Genomic DNA, 24,225 nt, shown 5'->3' on the forward strand with positions numbered 1-24,225 from the left:
TTTATTGGTATTATTGATACATCTGGAAATTCTTTTCGGCCTTCTCATTTAATGCTTTGTATTCTACCCTAATTATTGTGCACTTTTATTCAGACTCCTACTGAATATTTTCTTTATATTCAATTTCTTTCCTTTGTTTTGGAAGCTATATATACTCTCCTCCTTGATTATCCTAGAGTTTTTAAGATGTTCATGAATTCTAAACTAAACTAATTCTCTTCTCTTTTTGTAAAGAATACAAGAACTTTCAAATGCTTTGATTCTAGTCGTCCCCTTCCCATCACAGATGTAATTATATTCACCTTGTTTTCTTCCCATTAATCAAGCAAATTAGGCATTACTAAGTTTTAGAAATTAATTGCTTATTTAGATTTATACATGTATTTACCAATTTCTTTACCAGATCTCAAAACTTTCTAGTGAGTTCAGCTTCTGTCTTTCTCACCTAAGTCTTTTTCTAAGTTCTATAGGTGAAGATCTGTTCAGATTACTATCTAGCTTTATTTATCACTATTGTTCATCTTTCATCTGGTACATCTTTGTGCATCCTTTCATTTTCATCGTTTTAATTTAAGAATCCTACAGACATCATTTAATAATTAAACTGTTTGAAAAATACATTTTGATATTTTAATTGGTGAGGTAAATCTATTTTTATTAATTTTAAATAGTAGTACCTGTTTCTTGTATCTTATTTTATACTTTCCATTTATTTCACTCCTTAAGCTCATTTTTTCCCTTAGTTTTCTCATTTGATAGATAAAGGCTTCTCATGCTACTTTAAAAGATAAAGATTCTATTTTTGTTATTATTGTGGTTGTCTGTAAAGCACACATTCATGTTTATTTACTCATATTGATTTCCTAAACTTGATAAATATCCATATTCTATCAATTCAAGAGAAGCATACTTCTCTGCCTTCCCTGCAGTCTTCACCAAAATACATACTAGAATCTCCTGCATTTGTTTCTGTCTACCATTTTCAAACAGGAATTGTGATCCTATACCATTTTTTAATGTTTGATATATATTTTAGAGATCGATCTATAAAAGCCTGTGTGTGAAAACATGTTTTCATTTCTCTCAGGTAAATATTTGGGAATGGAATTAATGGAACATATGTAAAGTATATGCTCACCTTTATAAAAAACTGACAAACTATTTTCCACACCGCTTGTCAAGCCATGCTGTGGTGGCGTCCCATATAAAGTAGAGGAAGATGGGCATGGATGTTAGCCCAGGGCCAGTCTTCCTCAGCAAAAAGAGGAGGATTGGCAGATGTTAGCTCAGGGCCGATCTTCCTCACACACACACACACACACACACACACACACACAAAGGAATATCTTTTTAAAAACAGAAGTTTCCAATTTTGGTGAACTCCAATTTATCATTTTTTTTCCTTTTATAGTTCATGTTCTTATGTTCCATCTAAGAAATCTTTGCCTGTCCCAAGATTGCAAAGATTTTTTCTCTACAAATTTCTCTACAAATTGTTTTCTTCTACAAATTTAATAGTTTGACTCTTTACAAAGAGCTGTATGACCCATTTTAAGTTAATTTTTATGTATAATGTAAGGTAAGGGTCGAAGTTGTCTTGTAACATATGGATAATCCAGTTATTCCAGTGCCATCATTTAAGACTATACTTTACCCCACTAAATTGTCTCAGTTACTTTGTGGAAAATCAATTGACCGTATATGTGTAGATCTATTCTTAGATTCTTTATTTGTTTCTCTACTGATCTCGTGAACCTTACACTAAGAGAATAATGCCATGATTATTTTAGTTTTGAAATCATACAGTCTAAGTTCTCCAGCTTTATTGTTCTTTTTCAAAATTGTTTTGGTCATTCTAGGTAAACTACATTTCTGTATAAATTTTAGTTGTAAGCTTGTGAATTTCTACCAAAAAAAATCTGCTGTGACATTCATTGGGATTGCATTCAATTTACAGATCCAATTGGGGGAAGAACTGACATCTCAGAAATACAAAAACATGTATTTCTCTTCATTTATTTAGGCATTTTTCAATTTCTCTCAGTTGTATACAGGTCTAACAAATATTTTGTTAAATTTATCTCTTAAGTATTTCATGTTTTGGTATGTTATGTTATTATCTATTGCATATTAAATTGTTCCAAAACCCAGCACTTTAAAACAACAAACAGTTATCCTATCACAGAGTTTCTAGAGGAACAGGTTTCAAGAGTTGCTGAACAGGTTCTGACTGGGTCTCTCAAGAGGTTGTATTCAAGCTGTCAGTCAAGGATGCAGTCATCTCAAAACTGGAATGGAACTGAAGGATCTGCTTCTAAAGTCACTTATGAAGTTGACGGCAAGCCTCAGTTCCTCACTGCCTGTTGACTAGAGGCTTCCATGGGATTCTCAATAGGGCTACTCACAAATGGCAGCTTGCTTCTCCCAGAGACAGTGAATCTGAGAGAGAGTTAGCAAGCAAGAAATTACCTAAGATGGAAACTGTTGTCTTTTATAACTTAACTTTAGAAGTGACATACTATCACTTCTGCCAACACTGGTAAAACATGGGAGGAGACTACATAAAGTTGTGAATACCAGAGGAATATCTAGGAGGCTGGCTGCAACAGATGTATAAAAGGCATTTATAAATTTCATTTTCCGAGTGTTCATGGCTAGAATATTACAATTTAATTTCGTGTATTTACCTGGTATCCTGTAAGACTGTTAAATTCATTTTTTAGATCAAAGAGCATTTTTTAAACTCCTTATCACTTTCTATATGGAGGATCATGTTTCCATGTACCTTTTATTTCTTTTTGTTGCCATATTGTACTATGACCTTTTGTACAATATGAAACCTGAGTGGCAAAAGCAGAAATCTCAATTATAAAGTTGAGAAAGTTGTTTTCTATTCCTAGGCTACTAAAAGTTTTTAAAGAAGACTAAGTGTAGAATTACGACAAACTCTTTTTATCCTTCTACTGAGATGATCATATGGTTTTTCTTTTTTTAATTGTTAATATAATGAGTTATATTGATAGATTTTCTATTATCAAATCAACCTTTCATTCCTGGGATAAATTCCACTTGGTCTTCATGTATTATCCTTTAACATATTGCTGAATTTCAGTTTACTCTTATTTTGTTAAGGATTTTTACCTCTATCATTGTGAAGTATGTTGGTCTATAGATTTCTTGTGATGTTTTTGTCAGGTTTTGGTATTAGAATAATAGTACTGGCCTCGTGATATGATTTTTATAGTGTTCCTTGCTCCTCTATTTTCTGAAAGAGTTAAGAGAGAACTAGTATTATTCCTTGCTTAAACGTTTCTTAAATAAAATTCACTATTGAAGCTATCCGGGCCTGGACTTTTCTGTGTTCGTGTGTGGGAAGATTTTACTTATGAATCCAATATTGTTGATATAGGACTAATCAGATTTTCCATTCTTCCTTGGGTCAATTTTGATAATTTGTTGACATTTAAGGAATTTGTCCATTTCATCTAAGTTGTCAAATGTATTGGCATAAATGTTCATAACCTCTCCTCAACCTTTTGATGTCTGTACCACATGTAACTGTGTCCACTCTTCATTCCAGATAATAGCATTTGTGTCTTCTCTCATATTTCTTGATCAAACAGAATGGCTAGAACTTCACTGTCTAATACAGCAGCCACTAGGCTATTCAAATTTAATTTGATTGAATTAAAACTTCAGTTTTTGAATTTTTCAAAAATTTCAGTGCTTAACATTCACATGTGGCTAATGGCTACAATTTTGAACAGCATACTTGGAGAACATTTCCATCTTCACAGAAAGTTCTATTGGACAGTGCTGGGCTCAAGCTTTATCAATTTCATTGCTCTTTTTGAAAAATCAGCTTTTGATTTCCACAGATTTTCTCAACTGTTGGTCTGCTTTCTATTCACCGATTTTAGCTCTTAACTTTATTATTTACTTCCTTCTACTTATTTTGGGTCTAATATGCTCTTCTTGCTGTAGCTTCATAGGGTAAAAGTTTAGATCATTGATTTCTCACCTTATTTTTTTCCAAACATACAGATTTAAAGCTATGAGTTTCTTCTAAGCACTTCTTTAGTTGCATTACACAAGTTGCAATGTGTTATGTTTCCACTATCATTCAGATCAAAATACTTTCAAGTTGCCATTATGAATTTTTCTTTACTCGTGAGTTATTTATATATGTTGTTTATTTTCTAAATATTTGAGGATTTCTCAGATATCTTTCTGTTACTGATTTCTATTTTAATTCCATTTTGGTCAGACAACATACTCTAAATTTTCAATCATTTGTGTGACCATACTGATGCCTGAGGTCAGGGACATTAAGACAGGCACTGTCAGTAAGGTGAGTGGAGTGAGGTGTATCAAGCCCACAGCCCTTCTCTGACAAGTGCTGATCCTTGATCTTGTTCATGAACATCACAACCTCCATTGTCCAGAGACTAGACTAAAGGTCAAAAGTAAGAGTTCAAATAGAAGTGAGATTATTCTATTTGAACTCTCTGTTTTCTTCCTACCATCTTATTCCTTCTCCTTTCCAGGGCTCCTGACCTTTGTGGAAGTGGGGATGCAGCTCATGTTCCCAAGAACCCCAATTTCTCCCCACTTCTCTAATGTCCTCCCTGCCAAATCTCAGAGAATAGTCGCTGCAGAGAGAAGATGGAAGCACCAGAAATGAACAGGAGGAGGAAGAGCCACAATACCTTTTATGTCTTAATCTTGAAGGTCACACACTGTCACTTCTGCCACATTTCATTTGTGAGAAACAAGTCACTAAGTATAGCACACGCCTTTTGAAGGGAGGAGTATCAAAGAATTTGTGGACACGTTTTAAACCACCAAAACAATGTCATAATTTTTACATTAAATAGTCGTGTATCTTGTTAAAAGATTAAGAGAAGGAAAGAAAATATGTATAGTCATTTATTTTTATACATATTTATTATTTCTGGTTTCTTTATTCCTTCCAATAATTCATGGATCAGCAAACTAGAATCCACGGGCCAAATCAAACCCACTGTGTATTTTTGTATGGCCTGCGAGCTAAGAATGGTTTTTACATTTTTAAATGGTTGAGGAAAAAAATCAATGGAAGAATACTTTTGTGGCATGTGAAAATTATATGAAATTTAAATTTCAGTGTCCATAGTGAAGTTTTATTGAAACATAGCCATGCTCATTTATTTATGCAGTCTATGGCTCCTTTCACAGCAGAACTGAGTTGTTTCAACAAAGACCGTATGACCTACAAAGCCTAAAATATTTACTATCTGGGCCTTTGAGGAAAAAGTTTACCAACCCTTACCATACATCCAAGTTATCATCTAGTGTCATTTCCCTTTAGCCTAAAAAATTTCCATTATCATTTCTCATAGAATACATATTACAGTGACAAATTCTCTGATTCTGTTTATCTGCAAACATCTTTATTTCAGCTTCATTTCTGAAGGATGCTTTTGCTAACTGACATTGTGGATAATACAGTGTAGCAACACTGGATTTTGTTAAGTTCTTCAGAAGACTTGATTTTTCTTCTACCAGATAGTTAACTTATCTGGTCCCAAACTACAAATACAGAAATTTTGCCTGAAAGTTGTTTGTGTCTTGGGGGAAGATTTTAATTATGATTTTTGGATATCTTTCAGCCTCCATTGCTTTTAAGAAGTCAGGTGTTAATCATATCATTAGTCCTTTGTATCTCAACATGCCATATTTTCTCTTGGCTGCTTTCAAGATTTTCTCTGTTATCTTTGGCATTTAGCAGTTTGCCTATAATGGGCCCAGTTGTGGTTTTCTTCTGTATTTGTTCTATTTGGAGGTCACTGATCTTCTTGGATCTTTAAGGCAGTTTTTTTTAACCAAACATGGAAGTTTTCAGCCACTGTTTCTTCAAATATTTTTCTGCCTTTTTCTCTCTCTCCTGTACTTACGGGATTCCAACTAAGGCAGTAACAATTCGGCTTTCGCCCCGACGGGAGCTATGTACAAATACAAAAAGCCCACAGTCAAAAAAGCAGCAAACTTGCAAATCTCACCAACTGCAGTGTGTCTTTCAAAGGTTATGTCCTATTTGGTTTGCACTGCTTTTTAGATAGGGCTCCTATAGTCTTCCCTGCATACTCACAGCAGTTACCCAGGTATGGCTGGCAGAATTCATACTCTAACTTTGGGTTTTAGCCCTTTGGCAACTCTTTCAGTTCCAGGATCGTCCTCCTAAATTCCAAGCTGCTTTGCCAGTCCTCAACTTTGTCCTCTGACACCTTAAGCCAGTATAGTTGTGGTTTTCTGTCTCTAGAGCTGTGGAAGTTGGGGAGTACCTTGTACAAAAAGTCAAAAATTCACAAATTCTTACCTACTACTTTACTTACTTTAAAGAATAAACTTTCCTCTGGTTTCTGCTTCTTTTTGGTCATTTTTGGTCTTTTTCCACTGCTTTCAAATAGTCTGCTGTTTTTAAATTTTTTCCAGGTTTTATTATGGTTACCTGTAGGAGGACGCATTCACCTCACCAATTCACCATTACCTGGTAGTGTCCTGGTTTTTTAAAAACAATCTCCTAAACTTGAATTTATAATTTTACATAAAATTTTAATTATTGGTATAATGGAAAATGGAATGAACTACCTAAAATAATGGAAAAGCTCCAACTTCCACAAATATAGACATAAATTTGTATGTGAACACAGGTAAACGTACAATTTCCTCATGCAGCCTAAGCTGAAATTGGTGCCTTCCTATTCTGGACCCATATATACTAAGCTGGAATACAATCAGGCCTAGAGTTGTCAGGCTGAGAAAACGAAAATCAACAAAGCAAATAAACCACTTGCCAGCTATTTAAATGTTAAAAAGAACTAATTTAAGCTCCCAAAAAAGATTTATAGACAGTTTAAAATAATGTCCCATGGATTAAAAGATTTAGAAAAGGAAGATGGATAACTGGAATGAGGACTTGTTGTATACCTTTTAGAAACAATAGCAATAATTAAGAGTAACACTTAAGAATGTTTTTTTTAAAGGAAATGCTTACCTTTGTTCTTTCTAAAATGAGAAAATATTTTTCAAAATGCAGTACACATTTTCTTATACCAAGACAGCAAAAGTAAGAAGAACTAAAGAAAGAACCACAACATTTGCTTTTAGGAATTCTACTTATATTCTCCTTTCACTCATAATTGGATAGTAAACTTTCAATCACAGAACTGTGAAATTAGCAAAGTAAAACTGTGGTGATTTGTAAAAAGCTCAGAACAGAACAGACTGTAAGTAATTTAGGTCCATTATATGCAAATTGCTGAGTTAGGCTTTGAGAATTCTGAAGGATCCGTTTATTCTCACTATAGCAGTAGCCAAATAACTGTAATCCTGCAACAGGCAAAAGAACCCATTTTCACGCAGAATGAGTATATAACAAATAGAAAAGGAGGAAATGGAGACCAAGGGCATCTTTTTACACCGATTTTATTTAAAAAAAAAAAAAAGAACATCCACTATGATTTTGTCACTCTTTCTTAAGCCAAAACATTAATGTGGTGGCTTTGCTCTAAACCAGACACAGGAGAGTATGGTAGGAGGACTGCAATCAAACTAAGTGGATTTACCAATGATACACAAAAGCACCACTGCTGATGTTGAAATTCAAGCATAAACAAGCATAAAAATCAGCCAGAATTAGAAAGGGGCAGAGGAAACTTTTGGCAGTGTTGAATATGTTAATTATCTTGATTATGGTGATAATTTCACAGGTGTATATATCTGTCAAAATTTACCAAACTGTATGCTTTTGCATGCAGTTTATTTTACTTCAACTAGAGTTCAATAAAGCTTTTTTTAAAAAATCAGCAGGGAAAAAAAATCATTATCCATTTTTACCCAACACTTGGCTACCTTAAAGAGAAAAATGGAAACCAATTCAGAGTCTGTAACCAAGTATAATTAACAACTCAAGGATCAGAGGTAAATAGTCATCCAAGTTAAAAGAACAGGTCTATCAAGTTTTTCAAGACAAAGAACTCAAGTATCAATGAAAGTATCCTGAGACTGACTGGTCAAAGGATTATGGAGGTTACATTGCCTATGCAATTTATGTCCCACCCTGGTGTAGAATGCTCCTGGTTTCCATTTCCAAATGGTTACACGATGACACAGAGTTTATCAGGATTTGCAGCCTTACTGTACTTCTCTTCCTTGCACCTCTGCAGAATCTCTAAGCTCCTCTGGTGGACTGGGTGTTGGAGAAAGCTAAAACTATCCATACTTTTCAAAATTGCACATGGCGCTGTATCATCATGTCCTTAGGAAGCAAAAGAAAAACAAAAAAATGGAGAAAAGAAAAAGACATTATATAAGCCCAAACCAACAGAGAATCAAGGACAATGCTGCCAACTATCTTAAGAGTATATAAAAATGTACCAAGTAACGGGTTAAATGTGAATGATTTTTCCAATTAACTTAGGGAAATTACCAAAAATAAACAGGAAAAAATAAAGGTCCTTGTTAGGTATTCAAAGTATTCTTTTCAGTACTCAAAGTGTTGTGAGTTAATACCATAATAAAAATTTCTAATTTAAAATACTAGGGAAATTTCAAAAACAATTTGTACGGTTTAGTCAATTTTTTTCAGTAGACTCATTTTTATCAGGTCTGAAATATAATTAGAATATAGTTGGCAACAATGCAAGGAACACTGATGGAACCCCAAAGAGAAATATACCCAAAACAATTTACCAAAAGTTAAACAATTCTTTCACAAATCTTGCAATTAACCACACTTGTAAGAATTCCAACAAGTGTGTCAATGTTGAAAGAGCAGAAGAAAAGCATAGAGCAGGAAAACCCAGCAGCGTTTCTGTATTTATATATCTGAAAACAAAGCTGGAAAATCTATACTTCACCACCACTTCTTAGTAAAATGAGACAATCAACTACTGGTGGGAAAGGGAAGAGAGCACGTTCAAGTAAGGACCAAAGCCCCAGATTAGTGATACTGAAACAGTGAGTCACTTGAGCAATTAACAAGGGTGGAAGTTTCAGTAACATAAATATTATCATTAAATGAATTTAAAAGAGAATACAGGTTTTCCAGATTTGGGGAGAGTTGGGTATCATTTACCTAGAGAACATCTGTAGGACAATAAAGGATGTTAATTAGTTAGGACATCAAGTTCAAATTTATGTAGGTTTACCTTTAAAAAACAAAAGTGAATAGCTGAATGATAGATCAAGGCAAATTAAGCAACACATGAACAACGAACTAAAGTTCCATTAGTGCATATTTACTTATAATTAGGAATCAGATACTATCTATGAATAGTTCTCAAGGCAGAATCATTTTAAAAGTTAAACAGAGGCAGAGTAATTCAAAGAGATTTGCAGAGCATGGTTTAGTCTAAGTATAATTCCTTAAACTGGATTTCTATATCCACAGAATAGGCACCTACATTTTAGCTAAGGAGATGGTATCTTACGATACCATAACACCAGATAATAATATACATATAACAAGCAGGCTTGTTTTTAATATGGATTTGAAAATTTTTTTTCATATCCAATAATAAAAAAGTAAGCTAATAAAACACTATCTCATTTATCCAATATGGAGAGTCCATAGTTGCAAACATTCATTGTTGCAAAAAGAGACAAGTATTACCAAGTTACCCATTGTTTCTTAGTCAAAAGATACCTCAGTAAAAATATTCTATTCTCATTATTATCAATAATCCCCCCCTTGATGGGCTCCTTGGAGGAAGAATACTTAGGCTCAGACTAGCTTGCACTTGGTTAATTGTGGGGGTGGCTGGATATCAGCTGAGGGGGACCATTTGAGAAAAAAATACATGTTGAGTTCTTCTCATACTCTATCCAAATTGTAACTTTAAAAAGTTATCACTGGACTTTCAGGCCCTTCAATAGCTAACTTGATAATCTGCTAGTCAGAAATAATTTAAGAAGAGTATAGTATTAAACTTTTATATAAAAGTTCAGAATATTAAATATACTAAATTATTAGGTAGTTTTAAGAAATCACTCAACATTACTACAGCCACTGTACTCTATTTTCTATTTTATATAATAAATTGTGGCAATGTCATTTGGATATGGGTAATTTTGTATCTGTGACTGTTTTGTGTCTCACCTCATACCTTAGTTTTTTTTAAACTTCTGTTCTTTCACTCTGCTTTCTATGCCTCGTTAACTATTTTAAACATTATTTTACAGACTGTAATACTACTTCCAAACCTGAAAGTGATATTTCTCTTGTGTGTTGTGTGTACCAACCCTCTGTCAAGGCGGTCTCTTTTCCTAGGATGGTTTATAAGTACATTTTCAGTGGGGGTTATTTTCTAAGGAGTCTCATAAACTCTTTTTTTTTTTTTTTTTTAATAATTTTATTTATTTATTTATTTTTCCCCCAAAGCCCCAGTAGATAGTTGTATGTCATAGTTGCACATCTTTCTAGTTGCTGTATGTGGGACGCGGCCTCAGCATGGCCGGAGGAGCGGTGCGTCAGTGCGCGCTCGGGATCCGAACCTGGGCCGCCAGCAGCGGAGCGCGCGTGCTTAACCGCTAAGCCACGGGGCCGGCCCCAGGAGTCTCATAAACTCTTTTTTTAACCCTATAAAATACTTATTTGTTATTTACTATTATTAAATGCAACATACTTATTAATTTTACAGTGGAAAACCTGGCTGACATCAGCTTGACCAAGTAATAAGAGTCATAAACTCTTAAAAGAGGTTTATTTAATGTTTGCTTATGCTAGTTCCTGCTGGTCTAGTTTTGATAATTTCTTAGCTTGAGATTATGCACCAAACACATAGCGTAAATTCAGACCCTATATCTATGCATGGTGAAGACATGGGGCACTGATTTTTTTTAAAGGTAACTTTTTTTTAAAAAAACCTTATCTAAAACCTAACACAGATTGCTAAGGTTTTTGTTTCTCTAGTCAGAGCCAACAAACAGAATTTTCCAGTTATCTTTTCAGGGACAGAAAAGTTCAAGCTCTTTGAAGCTCCTATACTATATAACAGGAGCTCAATCCCAGCTCCACTGTATCATTCAAACCTGAAGCCATGTCTCTGATCCTATAACAGTTTCTGTAATGTCAGCTCCCAAGCCTTAGGGCTATTTTTTAAAGGTATATTTCACACACAGTAAAATCCACCGATATCAAGTATACAGTTTGATGAGCTTAAACAAATGTTTACATCCTCAATCAAGATACAGAACATTTCCATCAGCAAGGTGTTTTATCCTCTTCCTGTCAATACTACCCTTGCCCCTCCTAGAGGCAATCAAGTTATGATTTCTATCACTATATATTACTTCACCTGTTCTTAAACAAAATAAAAAATCATATAGTATGTATTCTTTCATGTTTGGCTTTTTTGCTCAATATTTTTTGTGACTCATTCATTATGAGAATCAATAGTTTGTTCCTTTTTATTGCTGAATAATGTTCCATGGTTGGAGTGTATTACAAATTGGTTATTCATTCTTCCACTGATGGACATTTGGGTGTTTCCAATTGGGGGCTATTATGAATAAAGCCACTATGGACATTCTTTCTCTGTGTTTCTGTGTATAATAGCTTCATTGAAATATAACTCACATAGCATACAATTCACCTATTTAAAGTGAAAATTCAATGGTTTTTTAGTATAATTCCCAAAGCTATTTAACTATCATCACAATCAATTTTAGAATATCTTCATCATACCAAAGAGAAACTCTATACTCTTTAACTATCACTCCCCGCATAATCTCCCAGCCTGCCCACTGCAGCCCTAAGCAAACACTAATCTACTTTCTATCTCTATAGATTTGCCTATTCTAGACATTTCATATAAATGGAATCATACAATATGTGGCCTCTTGTATCTGACTTCCTTCACTTTAGCAAAATGCTTTCAAGGTTCATCCATGTTGTAGCATGAACTAGTACCTCATTCCTTCATATGGCAGAATAACATTCCATTGTATGGATTACCACACTTGGTTTATCCATTCATCAGCTGATGGACATTTGGATTGTTTCTACCTTTTGGTTATTATGAATAACGTTGCTAAGAACATCATGTACAAGTTTCTGTTTGAACACCTGTTTTCAATTCTTTTGGGTATCCAACTAAGAGTGGAATTGCTGGGTAAAATGTAACTCTACCAGGCTGTTTTACAAAGTGGCTGCACCATTTTACATTTCCACCAGTAGCATATGAGGATTCCGATTTCTCCACATCCTTACCAATATTTGTTATTACAGCCATCCTAGCAGACAAGAAGTAGAACTTCACTGTGGCTTTGATTTGCATTTCCCTGATGACAATGTTGAGCATGTTTTCATGTGTTTATTGACGATCTGCATATCTTCTCCGGATAAACGTCTTTTCAGATCCTTTGCCCATTTTTTAATCATTAGCAATTTTTAATTGTTAACAATTTTTTAATTGTTTTAATTATTAGTTTTTTGTTTTGTTTTGTTTTGTTTGGTGAGGAAGATTGACCCTTAGCTAACAAGTGTTGCCAATCTTCCTCTTTTTTCTAAGGAAGATTAGCCCTGAGCTAACATCTGTGCCCATCTTCCTTTATTTTGTATGTGGGAACGCCACCGCAGCATGGCTTGAAGAGCAGTGTGTAGGTCTGTGCCGGGATCCCAACCCATGTACCCGGGGCCACCGAAGCAGAGGGTGTGCACTTAACCACTACAACACCAGGCCAGCCCAGGTTATTAGTTTTTTATTATTGAGTAGGAGTTCTGTATATATTCTAGATACCAGCTCTTTATCAGATATACGATTTACAAATATTTTCTATCATTCTGTGGGTTGTCATTTCACTTTCTTAATAGTGTCCTTTAAGGCACAAAAGTTTTTAATTTTGAAGTATAATTTATCCATTTTTTCTTTGGTTGCTTATGCTTAAGGTGACATAACAAAGAATCCACTGCCTAATCCAAATTGGAAAGTGTGAATCCTCCAACTTTGTTCTTCTTGCATTTCTGGATCTATTTACATATCAATTTTAGGATTAGCTTGTCAACTTCTGCATAAAGGTAGCTGAGGTTTTGACAGGGATTATGTTGAATCTGTAGATCAAGAATCGCCATCTTAACTATATTAAGCCTTCCAACGCACGAACATATGATATCTTTCCATTTATTTAGGTATCCTTTAAGTTTTTTTCAACATTTTGCAGTTTTCAATGAACAAGTCTCACAATTCTTTTGCTAAATTTATTAATAAGTATTGTATATTTGTTGGTGCTCTGATTAGAAGAGCACCAAGTTAATTTCGTTTTCAGGTTGTTCATTGTTAGTGTGTAGACATACAACTGATTTTGCATATTGATCTTGTGTCCTCCAACCCTGATGACTTCATTTATTAGCTCTAATAGGTTTTTTTGTGGATTCCATAGGATATTCTATATACAATATGTCACCTGCAACCAAAACGGTTTCTTCCTCTCCAATCCGAATGTCTTTTATTTCTTTTTCTTGCTTAATTGCTCTTACCAGAACCCCCAGGAAAATGCTGAATAGAAGAGGTGAAATCAGATCTCTTCGTCTTGTTTCGGAAAGGCATTCAGTCATTCACCATTAAGTATGATGTAAGCTTTGGGTTTTTCATAGATCCCCTATGAAATCTATGGGGACTTCAGGCTGAGGAAGTCCCTTTCTACTCCTAATTTGTTTGGTGTTTTAACAACAAAAAACATGAAAAGGTGATGGCTTTTGTCATGGCTTTTTCTGTGTCTATTGAGGTGATGATGTGATTTTTGTCTTTTATTCTATTAACATTCTATTACATTGATTTGATTTTTGTAAGTTGAACCAACTTTGCATTCCCAGGTAAATTCCACTATACCATGGTATATAATACTTTTTACATATTGCTGGATTCAGTTTGCTAGGATTTTGTTGAGGGATATTGGTTTGTGGTTTTAATGAGAATTAAAATATTCTCTTATCTTCTATTTTTTGGAAGAGTTTATAAAGCATTGACGTAAATCCTTCTTAAGTACTTGACAGAATTCATCAGTGAATTCACTCTTCATTGGCTTTGCTTTGTGGGAAGATTTTTTTTGTTACTAATACAATCTCTTTTCATGTTTCAGACCTATTCAGATTTTCTATTTCTTCTGGAGTCAGTCTGGGTGTTTGCATCTTTCTGGGAATTTGTCCATTTCAACTAGGTTCTAATTTGTTGCTATACAACTGTTCATAGTATTATAATCCTTTTTATTTCCATCAGTTTGGTAATTCTCAAAATTAGTCATTTGAGTCTTGTCTCTCTTTTTCTTGGTCAGTCGAGGTCTTAAGATTCTTCAATTTTGTTTATCTCTTCAAAGAACCAACTTTTGGTTTTGTTTTCTTTATTATTTTCTATTTTGTATTTTATTTTTTTCATGTCCCCTCTTTATTATGTCCTTACTACTCTTGGCTTTGGGTTTAGTTTGCTCATTTTTTCTAGAATCTTAAGATAGAGCATTAGATTATTTGAGCTCTTTCTTCTTTTTTAACAGAGATATTTGAAATTATAAATTTCCCTCTAAGCATTGTTTTAGCTGTATCCCATAAATTTTGGTGCATATTTTCCTCCACTCATCTCAAACTATTTTCTAATTTCTCTTGTGATTTATTCTTTGATCCATTGGTTATTAAGAAGTGTGTTTAGGGGCTGGCCCCGTGGCTTAGCGGTTAAGTGCCCATGCTCCGCTACTGGCGGCCAGGGTTTGGATCCCGGGCATGCACCAATGCACCGCTTCTCCGGCCATGCTGAGGCCACATCCCACATACAGCAACTACAAAGATGTGCAACTATGACATACAACTATCTACTGGGGCTTTGGGGGGGAAAAAAAACATGGGAGGAGGATTGGCAATAGATGTTAGCTCAGAGCCGGTCTTCCTCAGCAAAAAGAGGAGGATTAGCACAAATGTTAGCTCAGGGCTTATCTTCCTCACAAAAAAAATAAAAAAGAAGAAGAAGAAGAAGTGTGTTGAGCTTCCACATATGCCTTTAGAAATATTATTCTGTTCCTCTATTCTTTCATTACTGTCTTCTTTTGTATTAAACAGATACTTTCTAGTATACTATTGTAACATTTTTGTCATTTCTTTTACTAAATTACTTTTTAGTTATTTGTTAACAGATGCCAAGGGAATTATAATTAGCATCTCAATTTATAACAATCTAGTCTGGATTAAAAACAACTTAATTTCAATAGTATATAAACTTTCCTCCTATATAGCTCCATTCCCTTCCTCCTCTTTTATGCTGTTGTCATACAAATTACATCTTTAAAATGGCATGCCCATCAACACAGATTTATAATTATTGCCTTGTATAGTTGCCTGTTAAATTAGATTGGAGGGAAAAAAAAGTTACAAAATGTAAAAAATACACTGATACTATCTTAAATATATTTAACTCTATAGTTGCCTTTAATGGTGCTCTTTATAATTTCATATGCTTTCAAGTTACTGTCTAGTGACCTTTCATTTCGGCTAGAAGAACTTCCTTTGCTATTTCTTGCGGGGCAGATCTGCTAGCAACAGTTGCTCAGGATTTGTTTATCCGGGAATTTCTTAATTTCACCCTCATTTTGAAGAACAGGTTTTTGCTGAATATAGAATTCTTGATGGTCAGTCCTTTTCTTTCATCACTTCAAATACATCAAGCCACTCCCCTCTAGCCTCAATGGTTTCTGATGATGAATCAACTGTTAATCTGAGGATACTCTGTACGTGATGAATCACTTCTTTCTTGCTGCTTTCAATATTCTCTCTTTATCTCTGGATAGTTTAATTATGATATACCTAAGTTTGGATCTCTCTGAATTTACCCTCCTTGTAGTTTGTTGAGTTTCTCGGATGTGTAGATTAATTTTCTCATCAAATTTGAGGAGTTTGGGGCCATTATTTCTTCAAATATTCTTTTCTGCCCCTTTCTCTCCTTTTTGGACTCCCAGAAGTTGGTATGCTTTGTGGTGTCCCACAGGTCTAGAAGCTCTGCTCATTTTTCTTCATTCTTTTTTCTTTCTGTTCTTTAGACAAGTTAATCTCAACTGATCTGTCTTCAAGCTCATGGATTCTGGATTCTGCCTGTTCAAATCTGCTGTTGAATTTTTCTAGTGAATTTTTTGTTTCAATTATTGTACTTTTTTTCCCCACTTCAAAATTTATATATGTATGTAAAACTGATATTCTCTACTTGGTGAGACACTGTTCTCATACTTTCCTTTAGTTCTTCAGATATGTTTGCCCTTAGGTCTTAGAACATATTTAAAATAGCTTAAAGACTTTGTCTAGTAAGTTCAATGTCTGGCTTTCCTCAGGGATAGTTTCTTTTGATTTCTTTTTTCCCATGTATGGGTCATATTCTTTGCATATCTCATAATTTTGTGTAGAACACCAGACATTTTAAATAATATAACATGGCAACTCTAGGAATCAGATTCTCCCTTCTCCCTGGATTTTGCTGTTGTGGCTGTTTCTTGTAGTTGTTGTTATTTGTTTAGGACTTTCCTGAACTAAATCTGTAAAGTTTGTATTCTTTGTCACACGTGACCATGGAAATCTCTGCTCAGCTAGCTTAGTGGTCAGCTAATGATTGGAGGCAGATATCTTTACATGCCTGAAACCAATAAATCTCCCAGTCTTTGTCAAGGGTCACTGTATGTGTGTTGGGGCACACCTTCAACACTCAGCTAGGCAGTTTGCAACTCTGCCTTGTCCTTCACTTTCTGCTTGCACAGAGCCTGGCAGTTACCCAGAGGTAAAAGATCAGGATCTTCGCAGGTCTTTCCTGAGTATGCATATAGCCCTGGGCATGTACACAGCCTTATGCATGTGCATGGCTATCTAGATTCCCATGAATATGTGGGAACTTTTCAAAGCCATTATGGAGACCTCATTCCCCAGCTTTTCCCAGCATTTTGGTTAGTTTTTGCCCAGCTGTTATCTACTGCATCAGGGAGTTGCAATGTTCAACAACTGCTTCTGACTGTTTTTCAACAACATGCCTAGGGAAAAGGCTATTCACGCTGGGCAAACTCCAAGTCAGGTTAAAGACAGCCTTGAAGTGGGGTCTTCCAGGGAACTACCCAATAGGTTGAAAAATGAAAACTCTCTGGGAATGGGGCTTTGAAGGAGCTCCAACTCCCTTCTATTCAGTCCAGTGATTGCCATACTGCCGATTTTCATCGTGCTTCAGAGCTGTTGGCTTTCCAGGCTACCATGGAACAGGGGAGGGAGGGATGCGAACAATGCAAGTTAAAACGCTACAAAAAGCACTCTCTTTACCAATATTCAGCCTTTTTTCTTATATAAACACTTCGCAGATTACTATAAGCCTTTGATGAATTTCCTGAGTTCTGACAAAGCTATTCTGACACTTTTTGCAAGTGTTCTTGCTGCTTTTAGGGAAGAAAGAATTTTCAGAGGTCCTTACTCTAATATTTCGCTGATGTTCAATCTAAAACCTTACTCTTCACCAACACACTACAGTGCCTGATACACAAATGACTGTATTAAGTACTGAGTAGAACTGTGGACAGAATACTGGACAGAGATTCTAGATTTCAGGTCATATCCAAATCAGTTTTAGTACCTAGTCATTTCTGAAAACAGATGTTTACTGGAACCCTTCTCCCACTTGCAGAAACTAATGGGAGCACATTAGAGGCACACAGTCCGTTGAGTGGGGTGGGGAAGGGGAACAGGTTATATGGGAACCATTAAAGCTCTCTATCTGCAGACACTATTTGAATGGCTTCAGCTTCTCTCCCTGTAGATGAAGAAACTGAATGACACTTTTAACTCTCTTGTTCTTGCCTCTTATTCCAACGCCATAGCTGAATTCCCTGTCTCTTGCCTAATCTTTTTAGACTGATTACAATTCCTCTTTGGCTATACTTTCATGTAACTGCAAAAGAACCAAATAAAACATCACTGCTCTTCTTTCTACATACTGTACAATTCATGGTCAAGTTATGATCTCCCCTGTACTCTCTAATCCACGTTCTTTCTTACTCAGGAGGAGTAAATCAGAAGCAAGGTGGATGATACCACTGAAATACCTGTTTTCCAATATCTCACTGCTGACCAGACAAATCATTATCATTTCTCATTCTACCTCCCAGAAAGGCCAACATGTAGCTTCACTCAGGCTGCCTACTTATAGTTCTCCACTAAGAACATTTTATGGTTTCCTAATCACCATTATACACATTCTACAATTGTAACAGATTTATTCTTAAAAAGAATAGTGAAATTGAATTAATTTTTATTCAAAGGCCTTAAAATGGCATTGTGTCCTTTCATTTGGAAATATAAAATAAAAATAAACATGTAAAAAATAAAAAACAACAGTTAAAACTAGATTTTATAATGATCTTCTCATTTGTGTTCAGTTGGCCTGATGAAGAAAAAGAACGTCAGGGACTTCCTTAAGAATGCCCAGGATTTTTTGGTTCACCATCAGGATATTTGCTGACAATCAGCTAAGAGTCCACTGAGATTTTTAATAAAGATACTCTCAAAGGAAGTGAAAATATATTGTACTTCTGCAGTCTACATCTTGTTTCTTCATTAGAAGTATTATCTTTGACCTCTTATTCTCATTCAGTATCTGACCTTGGTTACCTTCTGCCTTCCATATATTCTGCTTCTGCTTAAATAACCTCCAATTCCTGTTTCACCTTGATATGTCTGCATATTATTTATATATATGGTCATTATAAAAGTTTTGAATCTACTACTTAAATCAATTTTCACATTCACAGTTATTCTGTTAGTTTTCATTCTGCAGTGCTACAATGTTCTAACTCGATGCTACCCTTTTATCCCAAACCCGCTAGAAAATAGGAGGTGGTAAGTGGTGTAGAGGAAGTAAAAATGCTAAATGCTGGCACTGACATTAATATACTGTAATATAATTATTCTCTGTAACAAATTTGCTCAGTCATTGCTTCGAAATGCAAATGAATTATAGTTTTTCTTTTCCTTGATAAAAAGTGAAATTTAAAAAGTTTGTCCAAGGGGAACTTCTAGGGTGTTGGTAATATTTTATTTCTTAACCTAGGTGATGGTTCCAGGTGTGTCTCACTTTGTGATGATTCTCTGAGCTATACATTTTCATTTTCCACACTTTTCTGTATGCATGTTCTATCCCAGAATAAAAGAGTTTTCACAAAGAGTTTATTATATGGAAGCTGTATGTTGGCCAGAAGGAAAAACTAGATTAGAAAACAAAAAGAATCTAGAAATTATCAAAGTAGAGATAATAAAGGTTCAGTTTGCTGATCATTAATAAGATTGTATATCTTTGTACAATTTGATGATAATATACATACAACCAGCTTTCACAAATAATATTTTAAATACCAAAGGAGCATATAGACAATGTGAATAACCATTACAGAAGACAATATATTTAATAGTAAATACAAAATCTTAGCAGGATACTTAATTTTCAAAATTTATAAGTCCACTGTAATAAATAAGAACCTATCTTAAAAGAAAAACTTTTCCTAAAGCTTTTTGCAAAGATAGACTCTTAGAAATAACATTGTAAAAGGCAAAGCAGGTTTAAGATATTTCTTTTATTTTCCAAAAACTACAAGTCTCCCTATCTACAAAGACCAGTTTCCATACATTATAATCTGAAAAATATTTCCAAGTTCAATTAGTTTTTGCCTTTCATTTTATAAATACTATCTTGCAAATATATTTATTCATTTGAAATATATACAAGCTGAATTTAAAGTTTTACTGCTATTGCACATGCCAAAAAGCCATATAAGTAAATCTAGCAGTCCTGAAAGCCAGGTGTGTCCTAGCGCACTTCTACTGAAGCTTCTCTGGGCAGAAATTTTATTTTAAACGACTACACGTATATTAGAAAATCCTCACTATGCAGCAATGGTCTATTTAAGGCTAGAGCTACAGCAAGCAACAGTGTGGTTTCTAGTAGGTAACAAGTGCTTATGAAGATGCCCTCCCACAAAATGTGAAATGGGATATTTTATGATCTAAGGGGAGGCATAAAGAAAAAGTATCCTGCTCTATTTCTAAATTTCAAAGTGAAACCCAATGAACTGAGTTACGGGTAAAAGGAAAATAAATTAACACTTCATAAACAGATACTTTACATGTATTATCTGATTTTACCCTCATAATTTTGAAAGCAGTATTAACACTCCAAGAAAAACTGCTAATGGTGGCAAAATCAGTCAAGAGAAAACACTTGATTGATTACTGAAGCCAGGTTATCTCCACTATCCTACACTATCTCCATCCTCATTTTTCTGTCTCTCGATTTAGGCTTCCACATTAAATTATGTTTCATTTGTAGTAAAAACTATGGCATAAGAAGAGAATAGAGAAAAGTATCAATGATAAATTCCATATAATTAAATGATAATTATCATTTCACTCTTTGCTTAAAAATCATACCAATGTCTTACTGAGTGCCTACTAAATACTAGGTGCTCTACACTCATTATTCCTATCAGTATTTGTTAATAAAAATGTACCAAAATATATGTATACCCATACACCATATATCCACTTAACTCAATCATGTAAAGTTCACTCTTTAGATCTGAAACATATATTAGGGTATGGTAAGAAAACAGTACAGAATAAAGTTATGTCTACTCCTTGGACAGGTAAAAAATTAAAAGATGAAGCATGGTAGAACACTAATATCTACTGCTTACCAGTTTTTCTCTGACTGTGTCTTTTCCCAGCTTCCCTGAAAGCAACCATGGCTCTGAAAAAAGCTCGGAGAACTGCCCATCGGAAAACAGCTACGGGATCAATTCCAATCATCCCAGAGATAAATGCATTCTTGCTACTTCTCAGAAGAGCTACAATGTCAGGGCGCATATGATCTGTATTTTTTTCCCGGAAATCCTACATGAAAAAAGTACCAGTGTTATTTTTGAAAAAATTATTAAACCAAGAAGATAATGGGTGACATGTTTGAACACTGGTTGAATAAGGACCATAGAAGTGATTTCTGTTCTAGGCTAACTGGACCAGACATCTTCCATCAAGTCCCATCCAACCCTAAAACTACTGAATTCTATAATACATTTGAATTAGAATGAATACTCCACAATTTTGTTGCAGCTTGTTAAACACTGCTCAAGGAGAGCCTCTCTGAAGGGGTATCACATAAAATGACAAGAGAGTCCAATAACAAAAAGGAGCCAGATATGAGAAGACCAGGCATAGCATTCTAATCAAAGGGAATACCTACTAACTATAGGTGGTGATGAGTTGGACAAGTTAGGAGAGAAGCAATAAGACCAGGGGCTGTAGCATTCTGGGCAAGGGTAAGAGCGGCAGAAGACGAGGCAAATAAATAGGCTTATGTAAGCCAGAGTTAGGAGTTTGAATTTTATTTAAGTGTAAAGAAAAGCCACTGGAAGGGTAATGACATGAACTAACTGGTGTTTTATAAACACGACTGGTTGCTGCAGAGGGAATGAACTGTGCAAAGAATGGAAAAAGGGAGACCAGCTATTACAATATTTCAGATAAGAGCTGACAGTGACTTGGACTGTGTCGCTGGTAATATGGAAAGGGAAAATAATGATCATATTTGGGATATGTTTTAGAGGTAAGGGCGAAGGACTTGCTGGTGGATTAGAGCATGGTGAGAGAAGGAGGGAATTAGATTAATGCCCATATTTTGGGTTTGAGTAACTAGGTGGATGGAGGTGCCATATACTGATATGGTGAAGACTAGAGAAAAGAGAAGAGGATAGGAAATGAGGATCAAGAGACCAGTTTTGTCCAAGTGAAGTTTGAGATGATGAGGATAATGATAATAGCAAGCAACATTTATTGAGAGGTTACTATGTGCGTGGCACTCTTCTAAGCATTTTACATGTGTTGTCTCATTTAAGCTCATTTCATCCTCCTAGCAACTCGATGTAGATGATATTATTCCTATTTATAGATGAGGAAACTGTGTCACAGAGAGGTTAACTATCTTGGCCCCTATCACACAATAAGTGGAAGAACAGATGTTCAAACACAGCCACTCAAAACCACTATACTATATCTGCATACAGACATCAAGTAGGCAGACGGATATGTGTGTCTGGAGTCCTATAGAGATTTCAAAAAATACATTTGGTTATCACCAGCATACAGATTTTTTTTTTGGTGAGGAAGATTGGCCCTGAGCTAACATCTGTTGCCAATCTTCCTCTTTTTGCTTGAGGAAGATTGTCCCTGAGCTAACATCTGTGCCAATCTTCCTCTTTCTTTTTTTGTATGTGGGACGCCTACACAGCACAGCTTGATGAGCAGTGTGTAGGTCCGCGCCTGGGATCGAAACCCGTGAACCCCAGACCACCGAAGCAGAGCGCACGAACTTAACCACTGCGCTACCGGGCCAGCTCCAGCATACAGATTTTTAAAGCTGGATATTACCTAAGAACTGTAAATACTCAGTAAAAACCAGCTGCCAATGGGTGTTCGAAGGTACAGAACACAAGAAAATAGGTTAAAATACACCATAGAAGGACAGACAGGGCAAGAATTTTACACTCCTGGAAGAAGGTCCCACACTGATACACATAGTCTAGGCATTTGGCTACAATCACACCAAGATGGAAGGATTACAACTTGGTGAGTAAATCACTCCAAGTTGGTGCAGCGTCACAGAACAGCTCTAACTCAGAATTCTATGAGGAGCGTGACTAGTATGACATCATCTACCCTCGTTTCCAGGAGACAGCTTGGCTTCGTCCTATTGCCTTTGGGGCTTTCCTTTCCTAATTCATCTTTGTTCTCCTGAGAACAGGGGAAAAAGGGAAACAAGCCAGAAGTCTTGGTCCTTGGTTTATCCCTAAATACCCTTTGAGCAAAAGTATGTATCATAAAAGTTAGTAAAACTGAGTAAGAATATTCAAATCCAAATTGTCACTACCATCACCACCACTACCACCACCAACTAATACCTTCCAAGGGCAGACAAGATGGCAGGCACTAAGTTAAGCACTATCCATGACTTACTCAATTCTAAATAAAGTAGAACCAATTATAAATCATACTTTACTGATAAGTAAACAGACCGGTAAAGAAGCTTCCCAAAGTAGTGGGGCAGGAACTGAAACACCGGTCTATCCTACTCCAAAGACCATCCCATCCTATTAATAACTACAGTATACAACCTAAAATTCCAGAATTCTTTTCCATGATGACTGTCAAATGTTGAGAGAGACCTTCATTTTCCAAATGTAATGCTCTCACCTGTCTTCATATTTCTAGATTTCTAAAGTACATGTCATTAACAAATCACATCATTCCTCCTGAAACTCTTTTCTCTTGTGTTCTATAACAATACGTTTTGTGATTTACTACTTACCTCTTGTGCTGCTCCTTCTTAATCCTTACTGCTGGTTCCATATTGGAAATTCTTATGGTTTTATCTTGTGTACTCATATTTTTCACTCAATCACCTTACATCAGGTGATCTCAACCATAATTCTGGCTTTAAACACTATCTATATGATGAGGCCCAAATCAGATCTTTCTTATTATATCTGAGATCCATTTACACATTTTAAAAGAATCTCAAACTTGAATGAGAATGCATAAGACTAGTATTACTTAAATGTTTGGAAGCATTCACCAGAAAAACCAGGTGGGCCTGGAATTTCCTTTGAGGAAAAGTTTTAAACTACTGATTTAAATTATTTAACAGACATAAGATTTTCAGGTTATCCCATATTTTCTAGTGTCAGTTTTGGTAATATGTGTTTTTCATGGAATTTTCCGCTTTATCTATGTTGTCAAATTTATTGGCAAAATATGTTCATATCCTTTTAATATCTGTAGGGTATGCAGTTAAGTCCCCTTTTTCATTCCTGATATCTATAATGTGTGAATCTCTTTTTTCCTATTATTAGTTATTTTCCATTACCTCTTACTTACCTTATTTTCTGTTATGTATTCAAGGAACTTAACTTTTGGCTTTGTTAATTTCTCTATCATATCTTTGCTTTTTATTGCGTTCATTTCTGGACTTTCCTATATTATTTCCTTCTTCTAATTTTCTGGGGTTTAATTTGTTGTTATTTTCCTAGTTTCTTGACATGGAAGCTTAGATAATTACCTTCCAACCATTCTTCCTTTATAACATATGCATTTAAAGTTATAAGTCATTGTTTAAATGCATCCTACATACTTTGATA

General features: G+C 35.1%; 1 protein-coding gene across 17 annotated transcripts in view; it reads right to left on the minus strand.

Moving 5' to 3' along the window:
- Window positions 1–24,225, minus strand: part of MYO9A (myosin IXA) — a 278,567-nt gene that overhangs the window by 123,822 nt on the left and 130,520 nt on the right. For 16 of the 17 annotated variants that reach the window (XM_058541992.1, XM_058541989.1, XM_058541982.1 and 13 more), the window contains 2 exons: window positions 20,731–20,926; window positions 8,180–8,299 (listed from right to left, as the gene is read on the minus strand). In XM_058541992.1, the coding sequence (XP_058397975.1) occupies window positions 8,180–8,299; window positions 20,731–20,926 (316 nt within the window). The remainder of the gene's footprint in view (window positions 1–8,179; window positions 8,300–20,730; window positions 20,927–24,225) is intronic. The other variant, XM_058541997.1, reaches the window with a different exon arrangement.

The sequence above is a fragment of the Diceros bicornis genome, chromosome 5, assembly GCF_020826845.1.
Source record: "Diceros bicornis minor isolate mBicDic1 chromosome 5, mDicBic1.mat.cur, whole genome shotgun sequence".
Classification (NCBI taxonomy): domain Eukaryota; kingdom Metazoa; phylum Chordata; class Mammalia; order Perissodactyla; family Rhinocerotidae; genus Diceros; species Diceros bicornis.